Source organism: Amblyomma americanum, chromosome 7, assembly GCF_052857255.1.
Source record: "Amblyomma americanum isolate KBUSLIRL-KWMA chromosome 7, ASM5285725v1, whole genome shotgun sequence".
Taxonomy (NCBI): domain Eukaryota; kingdom Metazoa; phylum Arthropoda; class Arachnida; order Ixodida; family Ixodidae; genus Amblyomma; species Amblyomma americanum.
In genome coordinates this window covers 3932252-3944534 of record NC_135503.1, presented here as the reverse complement: position 1 = coordinate 3944534, position 12283 = coordinate 3932252, and the positions used below count along the sequence as shown (strand labels likewise).

Genomic DNA, 12283 nt, shown 5'->3' with positions numbered 1-12283 from the left:
TTTTAACCCGGTGGAGAATTGCGCGGCACTAGGATTTGAACCCCGGTCCTCTTGCACGCGAGGCGGATGTTCTACCTCTACGCCATCGCTGCATTTGTGTGAACGTACTCAATGAGGTCCTCTTCATGTTTTAGGAACTTGCACTGTTTCCGACGAAAAGCCTTCCGGGTTCAGGTAGTCACGGCGAGGTTTCACATTTGCATCCTCTAGCAGCGAATACACTTTTCTTCGACACGAAACTTGCGCCTGGCCTCACGTTTACAGTGTTTCTCAGTGTATCTTGCCACTTGAAGTTTGAAGCCTGCAGTGTAGGACCATCTGCGCGTGCCCATTGTTTTTTGTTCGCATTCAAAAGCACGCAGCCTGCCACATGACGGCGCACGCAACACAACAGATTCCACTTCCAAACGAAGCACCGGATAACAAAGACCTAATGGCGCTGGGCAAGGCACCATGAAAACGAGAAACAGAAAGCCACGGAAACATTGTTTTGTGCAACGATGATGATAATGGATGTGGTGTGGGAAAAACAAACTGGCACCATCTTGTAGCCTTTTGTGCGACTTGGTGTGTTTTAGTTTGTTTTTGTTTTTTTCCTCAAATTTTTGTGCCTGAAAGTGGGGGTGCAGGCTATACTCGAGGTCGTCTTATACACGGGCATGTACAGTAGTTGCAATGAACAAGTGCAGAGATAACTGGATTCTGCCACTTGCTGCCCATTTTCTGCGTAAAAGGATAGGTGGCACTGCCTTACTGCATAGAGATCAGTAGCGTTAAAGGAAGTAAGAAGATAGTAGCTTAGAATTTGAAAGAAAAAATATGGTACACGTACTCTCCTATACCAGTGTGCGGCTGTTTCCTTCTATCTGCCATCCTAGATATATGATGCTTTTCTTGTGTTTTGTTTGATGCTTGCACCTACTCTCAACGACAAGATAGACTTGAAATTTTTCTGAGTGGTAAGAGAAAAGTTATTGTTAAAATTGCATGTTCTAGATTGGAAAATCACTTCCTTAGGGAATCTTAGATAGCATTGTTTCCTGTTCTGTTTCCGTAATTGAACAGCCTTTTCTCAAAATGTCCTGTCCAAGTTTCATAGCAAGACTTATTTTTCACAAGTGCAACTCAATCACTGCCTTTGTCTTTCCTCTTCTGCAGGATGAGCTGAGAACTATGAAACAGAAGCTGGCCGAGATGCAGGCGGAAATTGACAGCAAAAAGTCTGCTGAGAATACGCTCAATTCGAGGCAGATTGAAGTCAAGAACCAGCTAGAGCAAAGCGAGGCTGCGTTTCAGGAGCGCCAGGCCAAAGTGGCACGCTGGACTAAGGAGGTGGGTCACCGTGTGTGCACACACTGGGCCAAACTTATGAATTGCTGTAACTCCACAAGGGGCGACTGCCCTGCGAAAAACTGGCAAACGGCCGGCGTTGATCAAGCCGGGCTAGATATGTTCGCCGCCGCCCACTGGAAGTGGCCAGGATGGGTTGTCAGTGCGGACCAATCAAGGCGTGACCTCATTTTTCTTCCTTTCTTCTTTCACTCCCTGCTTTAGCACTGCTTTGATGGGGTTGGGGTTCAGGTGTCCCCTGATATATGAGGCAGATACTGCGCCATTTCCTTTCCCCAAAAAACCAATTTTAAATTTTTCCGCTTCTACTACATTGCTGCGCCCATCAAAGGCACAGGAAGCTTTCGTTTTGTCTGAAGATGCCCACACCATAAAATTTTAGCAATGAAACACTCCAAGTTGTCATTGCTTCTGGATTTTCAAAGCTTCTAGACTAAGCCAGTATGTGTCGTTTGACATCGGAAAAGCACGGGATGTAAAAACAGGTTAACGATTTGGTCTAGAAAGGGGTCACAAAGAATAATTCCTCTTTGTTGCTATTAAATAAATAATGGCTTGATTCTAAATGCAAACGTGATCTTTTCAGAATTTTACTGAGCATATAGAATCGCGTCGTTTCTAGCAACACTGCAATCACAGCGGCAGCGGTCTGGCAGCAGCCGCCTATTTTTCCCCATAGTATGTGGTGCAGCACAGCGACAGTGCGTCAACATCCCGCGGCACTAGTGCTTGCTGCACGAAGTTCGCCATGAAAGTTCGTCCCATGTGGGTTGCCTTCAAGCATTTGCTGGCTAGCAAGGATCGGAGAGTTGGGTGGAACGTGATCAACTCAGAAGAGGGTCTTCAAAAAAATTTATTAATGAAATTACATGTATGAAATCTTCAGGGAACATATTTCATATCATTTTATTACCTTAAAGGTTCCAATAAGCGCTGTTAAGAGATAAGGGGTGTCATGATTATAAAAACATAATATAAAAACATAATTACAATAACAGGAACTTGTCACTTCGGAAATCGGAAGAAAAATTAAAATTTCTCTTTCAGAAGTGACAGCTTCAAAACCCTGTAACTTAACTTCTGTAGTAAGCAGTGTAATAATTTTACCCTTATTGCATACCTTATGTGAAAAGAAACCAATGGTATGCATACTGTTAGCAAGTTCCCTACAGCAAAATTTTTTGAGAGCTCATGGTAAAAAGTTTCATAAGATATTTCCTAAGTGCGCATGGACTCGTTTTACATAAAATTAAGGCATATTTCAAATCAGCACACAAAATTACATGTTCCCTGAAGATTTTGTAATTGCAACTTCATTAATAAAACTTTTTGACCCTCTTCCGTTAATTCAAGCTGCCAGTCATTTCTCGCTAAATCATTGCTACCATTAGCATGAAGTGTATCAAAAGAAATTTGCTTCAAACTCTCTTCTATTTTCAAATTGAGAGTTGACTATCTGTAATATTGGCTTTCTTTGCAAAATCAGTTCTTTCCTGGGTCTCGAGTCGCTCTTTGTTATATAATTACATGTAAAAAGCCTACGTGCTGACATTTTAAGTGTCTGAGAATGTGCCCTAAGTGAACTAATTATATATTTTGTATGTGGCATTTACTTAGCTCACACGTTAGTTTGGGAACGTTATGCCTTTGTGTATACAACAGATCTTCACATCCTTTTTCAGTTTCTTGAACTAGGAGTGGCACTTTTCATATTTTATCCTCAGAAGTGTAAAAGTCGTGCACAAACTAGTGTAAAAATTGCTGATGGCCTAGCTCTGTTAGGCCAGGATTTACGTAGCAAAAGCGCGGCGACTTCTGGATCGCAAGAGTGCATTCACTAGATGCGCCTTTATTCATGATAAAACCTTGCGCCATCGTGGCGGAATGGTAGCGTCTCCGCCTCAAACGCTAAAGGCCCTAATTCGATTCCCAGCCTTGACACAGGTTTTTTTTTATTATTATTATTCAGTGAGTGTGTGGGGTTTCAGTGGCTCCCATAGATGCCGCCACCGAATATGTTGGTTAGCGGTTAGCGGCGGGTAAGGGTAAGGGCGGCGAGGTGCGCGGGGTGACGTCATGCCAGACGTCCGCCCAGCTGCGGCGGTTGCTAGGCAACGGCTCAATGTTTGTCTCTGGGCCTCCTCAGAGCACCGCCACAGCGAAATCGCAAGTTCGTGGCCAGTAAAGCTTTCGCTTTAATATTCGTAAACTTTAGGTTAGCCATGGATGGCGTGGTGTTAACAGTGGTGTCCGGAACAAGCCTCTCTGTACTTGCGACAAAACTTGTCCTTCTGCATTGATTTCTGCATCGGATTTCATTATTGTGGTCTGTTTTCATTGCCTGTTTAACTTTGGAAAGATGCGGTTCATATTACCGACTGCACATTTCATTTGGTTTCTACTACCTGCCAACATGCCAACTGTCAGGTGGCATGTTACTCCAACCACGCCACCGCCGTCAAAGAAGGGGAATCCAGGAACGGGTGCCTAAGAGCTGCGCTGAAAAAAAAATTACCTACTGATATTGCTGCTGTAATCCTTGTGGAAGCGGATTTTCACAAGGCTTTCAGTACGGTGAAACTGAGATATGACGGTTAAAAGTGCTAGTGTTCTAAAATACGGGTGACATTCTGCAGCCTGTGCTTTGTATTCAGGCATCATAACGTGTTGAGAAAGGATATTAGCAATGTTGTGCTCACGAACAGCCTGCAATTCACTGTACTGCACACCTCCGCTAGCAGCCTATCATGTTAGTGTGGCAACCAGTAGCAGCACATAAAGCTTGTGTGTCCAGTGTGTCCAGCTCAACCCTGCAGCATTTGCAGGAAGGCACATGTGTCGCAGGTGCCTTTGTAAGTGAGCAAGGCCAGAGGTCCATTGAAGTTAGAAGTATTATAGCAAACATGACTACGAACAAAGCAGCAGGGCCAGATGGCATACAGGCCAAGATATAATAAAGGACAACATTGACTTGCTTTGCATGCCATTATGCTGAATATTGAATCACGCAATAGACCTTTAAAAGCTGCAAAAGTTGTTCCAGTATTTAAAACTGGTGACCCTAACAACCTGTCTAGCTACAGGCCAATACCTGTACTTAGTGTCATCAATACGCTTTTCGAAAAATTAATTGCTGCTTAACTCAAAACTTTTCTTGATACTAATAGTATTATTTGTCCTAAACAGCATGGCTGTGTCTTTAACAGGTCCACATCTATGGCTGTGTTTACTCTTTCACAACTTATTTTATCTGCTCTTCATATCCATAGCATTGCTATCGACAGTGTTTGCGGTGAGGAGGAAAATAGCCTCGAATTCGGCGTGCACAGCGCCACTACTCCTGTCTGGTATGTGCCGGCGGCAGGGACACCAAGGCGTGATGCACAGTATTTGAGTGTGCTACGGGGTCTTTTGCACAGCGAAGGATTTGAAAAGCTTTTTGCATCGACATCGCCACGAATTAAGTCCTAAGGTTGTCGAGCTACCTCCGTGTTTTATCCCCTGCCTAGAGCCCAGGTCTAGATTTCCGTTATCCGGTGCGACAATCGATTCGTGACCGCAAGTTGTTTCATTGTAAAAGTGATGGCAAAGGTGAAAAATTCGCTTTCAGATATCCACGTCGCTCTTCACGAAAAAAACTTATCGCCGTTAGCTTTTCGATAGTGAACTGAGTGTATACATATTAGACACACTTGGCAAATTAATTGCGAGTAAGATTACACTTAAAACAGTCGTCAAGAAGTGTCTAGCTTCGCTAGCTTCCAGCAATATTCCTAGCTGTTTACCCAAATCTATCGCTCAAACTCAGTCAAATATCACGGAAAGTTGCGTGAGAGTTGCCCTGCATCACTCCCTCGACCGCCGGTGCAACAAGTGCTACGCTTATGCCATTTTTCATCACAAGGGTTACCTAAACTCCTCAGATATTCTTGACCTATGTCACTCGTCATCACGACTATAAAAGTGCCTGCGGCGCCATAATTGGCCAGTGTTCCTGCCATTTGTTGACCGAACGGGCTCACTGCTGCTTGAAAAGCTTTGTCTACCAGCGCACATTTTTAGAATGCGAAAAAATTAATGTGGAAGCACCGAACTGCCACTTTGTGCCATTTGCATACTGTTTGGTATGTGCACCGCGAATGCGATTGCACATACCAACATGGCAGTCGTTTCCAGACTAGACACTAGAGGGCGTCAGCTTCCAAAGGCGCCCATGATAAAATGGCCTATCAACATATTTATAGACATAAAAAAAAAGCTTTTGATTGTGTTACCCATTCCATTCTTTTAAAGAAACTGAAAACACATGGTGTACATTGCAGGGCACTTGAAATCGTTAAAAGTTACCTATCCTCAGACAGCAGCAAGTTGTCTTTAAGCAGTTCAAGTCCACATACCGACATATTACATGTGGTGTTCCACAAGGATCAGTTCTGAGACCTCTTTTATTTTCACTCTTTATTATTGACATTCCCGAATACGCTACAGTGTTCTCGAATTTTAATGTATGTGGATGACACTGCACTTTTCTTTACCAGCAACTCACTTCAGCCAATGGAAAATGCTATAAAAAATTAACTCTTGTGTATTTCGACTTAGTTTCGTAATAATCATCTAGATTTAAGCACTGAAAAAACGAAATATGTTATTTTTCTTTCAAAACAAAGGGTTGTTGATTCAAGTGTTTTTTTTCTCTATGTGTTGAAAACAGTGTTTTTGAAAGTGTGTTTCCTTTCAAATATTTATAGGTTATATTTAATTGCCTTGCATGGGTGGTGTCGCTTGTTCGGAATTTTACGGTTGTTTAGTAAGGGTGAGGGGTTGTTAGCTGTCTTGGAGAGAGGCTGCGTGTCAGATGCTCGGGGAAGGAGAGCTCGAGCAGCTGTGTTGGCTGCCTCAATTCCCGTTATTGAGAGGTACCCTGGTGTCCAGAAGATCCGGACATTCGAGGGATTAGACGTTTCCAAAATTTCCCAACACTGAGCGCCAATGCGACCCCTGAGGTAATAATTCCTTACTGCTGCTTGTGAGACGGACATAACTATTGCCTCACTATACTTGGACTGCGGTAGCTGCTTCTTCAACCGATGTGGTATCCACCGCTTGGATAAGGCTGCTTGCGATTATATCCCCCCAGAGTGAATCTGCTGCAATTGCCGCGACCCCATTAATGGGTCCAGCCGCATCGACTTAGATCATGTCCTTGCTTCTTTCCGAATGCTTAGAGAGGTGTCTAGCTCTGTCTAGTCTGCGTCCTCTGTTGTGTTCCTCATCAATGCACTTTGGTACGGGTTGAGTCGTGTGTGATCTCATCTGCATGGGCATGTCGATCTTGTCGGCGACTTCCCGGGGTAGACTAATTATCATCGTCTGTAATATTTTCCCACCAGGCTCAGATGTTCTTCATTAGTTCCTTGATGGTATTGTGGATCCCAAGCTGTAGTAGGCGCTCCATGGATGTGCATAAACAGAGTCCCAGCGCCCTCTTAACTGCCTTTCGTACAATAACATCCAGTTGTTCTTTCTTCTTTTTTGCTAAGCCGCAAGTATGGGGGGGCCATATGTTATCTTGGATAGAACGAAAGCCTGAACTAATCTTAGGGCCTCCTCCTCTCTTAGCCTATTTCACTTCTTGATTTCCCGGCGTAGTGTTCTGGAGATTCAAAATAGGCTTGGAGCTGCTCGAAATAGGCTTGGAGCTGTCTGAATGTTGTGGTGTTAATGTTGCCGCTGGGCATGATATGGCTCCCAGGATCTTGATTTTTTTTTTTTTTTGAATGCTCATGCGCTGGATCATAATAGTGACAGGGGGAGTGGACGGTAAAAGTGCCTGATTCTGTTTCTTGCCACGGTTGGTCAGGAGTAACTCAGATTTCTCGGGAGAGCATGTTAAACCATGCCTCGCCGCATGCTGGCACGCGACGTTCGCTGCTTCTTGAAGGCGGCCTTGAATTTCTCCTTCGTTACCGCTTCGTTACTGCTTCGTTACAAGTCCAAGTTGGACTTACTTTTGGAAATGTGGCGGTGAGTTTGAAGGATGCTTCACTCCCGCCACCGGTTGGCCCGGTATTGCACTACCTCCGGGATTGGCCCTGTCTTTAGCGCGTCTTTACTATCCTTTCTTTCTATCCCCTCTTTCAACTCTCCTTCTATCAGCACGTGGTAGTGATTGTGGCTCGGCTTGAGCCAGTGAGCAGGCCTGTGCACTTTCCTTTCTTTCTTCCTGGCAGCAACAGACAGACCGCTGCAACACCAGATCATAATGCTATCTGCGTACAGGTGCCCCAAAAGTAATACAGAGCACGCGAGCGGTGGCCGAACTGGAAAAAACTGCATGCTAGCGCGCTCTAACAGCAGATGCGCGGCAAAGAGCGAGGGTACGTCGGCACATCCAGCTGACCCATCTCGATAACTTGATGCTCGCTTTATCGCCGCCACGAACTGCTACCATCAGTGCCCGCCAGGGGCGCTTTCTATACCTCATGCAAAGGTTTGTTGTTCGTCCGGGCCGTGCAGAAAGTTGGCGTTCGGCAGCTTGCGCTTTTTGCTTTTCCCTGCCCCTGGCGGGGAGGGATGATAGCAGCGCAGCGCAGCTCGTGACGGCGATAACGCGAGCATCAAGTTATCAAGATAGGTCAGCCGGATGTGCCGACTTACCCTCGCTCTTTGCCGCACATCTGCTGATAGAGTGCGCTAGCATGCAGTTTTTTCCAGTTCGGCCACCGCTCGCGCGCTTCGTATTACTTTTGGGGCACCTGTACATAGCGTGCTCAATGCCCTGGATGGTGAGATATTTAGGGGAATCACCCAAGGTGGAGTAGATTTGTAAAAGGGGGCAATTACTCATTGGTTAGCTCAGTTGGTAGAGCGTCTGCTCCGGTGAAGCAGTGGTCCCGGGTTTGAACCCCATACCAGGACGAATTTTTCTTTAACTACAAAGTTTCTGAGAAAGCTGTATAACTTTTATTTGTGGCCTTATGGCTGCACTTCAGTGGATGCCAGTAATTGCTCTCTTATTGCAATGCCTTGGATGTGGTCTAGCTTCTGTGGTAGCCCATGCATGGTCAGGTTGAAGAGAAGCGGAGACAAGACCACTCCCTGCGGAGTGCCCTTGGAACCTGGATTGAACGGAGAGGAGGTCCGATCATAGATGCTTATTGACGCTTTCCTGTTGGAGAGAGAGTCCCTCATGTAATGGTATATACGGTTGCCACAGTTGACTCTGTTAAGCTCCTCCAGTATTCCCTGGTGGGTGACATTGTCAAATGCCCCCTTTAAATCGAGCGCAAGGATGGCCTTGACTTGACATCTGCCGGGGTTGTCCAAAATCTCCTCTCTGATACAAAGGAGAATATCCTCTGTAGATAGCTTTTCTCTAAACACATATAGCATGTCCGGTAGAATATCATTCTTCAGGAGTCTCTTCGGTCGGGTGTTCACGACCTCTCGAACAGTTTTCCAGACATGATGTGAGGGAGATCGGTCATAAATGATCAAAATCACATGCTTATTTTAGTTTGGGAATAAACCTGAACGAGCCTCTGCGCAAGCATGCAGCTTCAGCAAAACTTTAGTCGCCATCACTTCTGAAGAGGCAAAAAAAAGAGGCGAGAATTCAGCACATATCTTCCTTAAGGTACTATCTATTGGGTTTTTGCAGGATTTTCTGTTCAGCAGCCTTTCAGCTTTGTTCCACGCTTCACTCAGATTTTCTGCTAATCTCAGCGACAAGCTTTCAGTGACTATGCAGTGGAAGCCACCAGCTTACAGGCCTGTGTCTCTGTCTCGTGAGCGCGTGACAAGAGTTTGCTTTTGGAAGCCAGCACGTGGCACTCATAGTTTCCACTGCATATGCATAGCCATAGAAAGTTGTCCCCAACTTTAGCTCACATTGACTAGTGAAACTATGTGCTGCCAAAACGTCTGGCTGTTGCCACTTTTCTTTTACCTGCCGCAGTAGCTCGGTTGTTGGGGCGCTTGGCTGATGAACTGGTGGACCTGGATTCAGTCCCGACCACTGTGGCTGTGTTTTGAGGGAGGCAATGTGCGATGTCAGTGCAGAACTCCAGGTGTTCTAAATTAATCTGGACCCCGCCCTCCACAACGGTGTCCCTCATATCCTGTGTGTCGCTTCAGGACGTTCAACTCACTTCGTTTTTTTTTTCTGTTTTGAAGCACTCGCTGACTATCAAGGGTCAGAGCATTTTTTGTCATACATAATTGGAAAACGCTGTTTTCATATTTGTTCATAGATAAAAAAACTGAAGTGCCACACAATTGATGGTGAGCCTGAAGTTACGCTGCCGGAACTGGAGGACAAGCACCTGGATGAGGTGAATGAAGAAGCACAAGTGATGAAATCCACAATGCTGAAGGAGAACCTCTCTGCCATGAAGCCAAACATGGCTGCAATACAGGAGTACCGCCGAAAAGTAAGCTTTCTAGTTCCCTCCTCATGGAGATAAAATGGATGAGTATGCAGCAGGTCTACTGTACTGATTCTTTTACAGTTGAGGATAGAAATGTGTACTGGGTGAAGATGACCACATGGCTGTGGAAACCTTTTCTAGTCACTGTGAAATTGACCATCCATGTCTAAAAGCATAAACTGGTTGTAATATCGAACAAGTTCACCTAAATCCGGATTGTATAAAACCTACTGCTACCTACTGCAGCATCTTAAGGGCAGTATACTGAATTTCTTTCATTTTCTGGTCTTTCACAGCTCTGCGGTGCCTTCCGCTGTTCCACTGGCATCATGAAATAGCTGATATTTGAGTGGTGTCTTGCTTTTAACTGAAATAGGTTTTTGTAAAGGCTGCTTGTCGTGTTCATTTAGAATTTATTTGATGAGACTTGTTATTCAACAGTAAAAGATGAAGCAGTGTAATTGAGCGAGTGCAAGCTCTACTGGGCCATCATAGTCAAATATACCATATTTACACGATTGTAAGTCGACCTATTATTTTTTATTTGAAAATCCGAAGTGGGTGGGGTTGACTTACAATCGAAACGAAAACATCGTACTATAAGTAAAGGCGAGACAAATGAGATATCAGGCATGCTACAGCGTGGCTGCATTTTTGCTGCATGGCTCGGTCACATCGCTCTTGGTGCTGGCCTTAAGCAGCTGCTATGTCAACGCGCAGAACTGGCATCTCCTCCCCGTGCACGTGGGCGGCGGCCAATTGCGCCTACCGATAGACAGCAAACTGGCACCCCACACGTGGCTGCTGACTGCGGTTGCTGATAAGCGGCGGCGGCCCGATAACAAAATTACGTTCTATGGGAAGCTCAAGCGTCCAACAAGTTTTCTTTTTATTTTTAAATGCGCACTCGGCTCTCAGGAGAGTGTTGATAGTTGATGGAAGGGCCGCTGTTCCAATCGAGGCAGCACCCCCACTCGGAACGGCAGCGGTGCCGAGGAGTGTCGGTAGCCGACGGAAGAGCCGACGCCATTCACGCGTAGTTTCTCTTTGGCTCTGACGCATTTGACTACTGCCGGCCACGTTTCACAAGTTTTTAATGTAATGCTTCGTCAGTCATCATTTGTGCTCCAGGTTCGGCAAGCAACCGTCGCTCGTTCACGGCTACACTCAAGGTGGCTGCCATTTTTTGCGCCAAAGAAACGAACAGTTGCATGCCAGGCCACAAGTTCGACGTTCGCAACTGGTGATACAGGTGTGGCAGCTTCAGCGAGGAAAATTTTCAGCTGTTCCATGCGATGTCATGATGTGGTTGTTTGCGAAGTGCGGGATTTCGCTGGACGACGGCGTTAGAATGACGTGCTGTGGGAACGCAGCAACGATCACGACAGCAGCGCTAGTGCAGGACGATGGCGCCAGTTTGGACGAGTAGTTCAGTGACTAACACATTTTCGTTTTGGTATGTGCCCACGGGCACACCCGCACGCGGCAGCTGATAGCGGTTGGCGATAAACGGCGGCCGCTGGATAATGCTATCGCATTCAGGTGTACTCAAGGCCGAGCTTATACAACCTCAGAAGTTTTTTTATTTTTCGGAAATGTGAATTGGGAGGTCGACTTACAATCGTGTAAATACGTACTAATGAATGCTGACTGTTGATGAAGTGTTCCTGGCTGCAGGAATGTAAGACTGCCAATCCCTCACATGTTCACTTCCTCACTTTCTCGTTGTTAGGCATCTGCCCATGCTCTTCTTGCACGGGTCAAGACTGTGTCGTGTAAATAACGCAGTGTATAATGTAACTCCCATGAACTAAACTGACACAGTGCTGTCAGTGGAGTTTCATCTCAAAGTAATGGTTGCTGCTGCCACATGGCCTGAAGGAGCTCTGCACCGGTGCCATCAGGTACTCATTGGGTTTTGGTAATTTTAATGCTTGAACAAAAATCCCATTAAATAACACCTGAATATTTTTCTCTGGGTTTTGTGTGCTTGTAAAGAACAAGCAGTGCATTAAAAGGCAAGAAAGCACATTACTGAAGATTTTAAAACCATCACACTGGCAGCGTTGGGCTCTTCAGGGCCAGCACCATCTGTCAGTTGAGTTTTTTCAGGTCAGTGTTTGCATTTATGAATCTCTGCAATTTCTGCAGGTCACTCTGGAAACGGCAGCAGTGTAATGTGCTCCAGTTTTTACACAGATGTTGAAGCATCTCCCTGCCGCCTGTCCAGCCCTACATGCCCTCTGCACAAAATGCTTGGTCGGGAGGCACCTCCTCTTGGACCAGCAGCCAGAGACAACGCAGCCGTCTTGTAGCATGCTTACTGAGCGTAAAACAGTGGATCAGCAGAGCAAAGCAAAGAGTCAGTAATGAGAAAAACTTGCATATGAGCACCATGGTGTGCAAGAAAGCAGCAGGCATATACACGCACCTTCGTAGCTCTTGCACATAGTAGCGACAGCAGATAACACCCAGACTTTCCACCCACTTCCAGTACAAAGAGG

General features: G+C 45.6%; 1 protein-coding gene across 3 annotated transcripts in view; it reads left to right on the top strand.

Annotated features, from left to right (window-relative positions):
• The window catches only part of glu (structural maintenance of chromosomes 4-like protein gluon), a 112393-nt gene that overhangs the window by 94121 nt on the left and 5989 nt on the right, over positions 1–12283 (top strand). For all 3 annotated transcript variants that reach the window (XM_077630813.1, XM_077630811.1, XM_077630812.1), the window contains exons 22-23: positions 1159–1332; positions 9603–9782. In XM_077630813.1, the coding sequence (XP_077486939.1) occupies positions 1159–1332; positions 9603–9782 (354 nt within the window). The remainder of the gene's footprint in view (positions 1–1158; positions 1333–9602; positions 9783–12283) is intronic.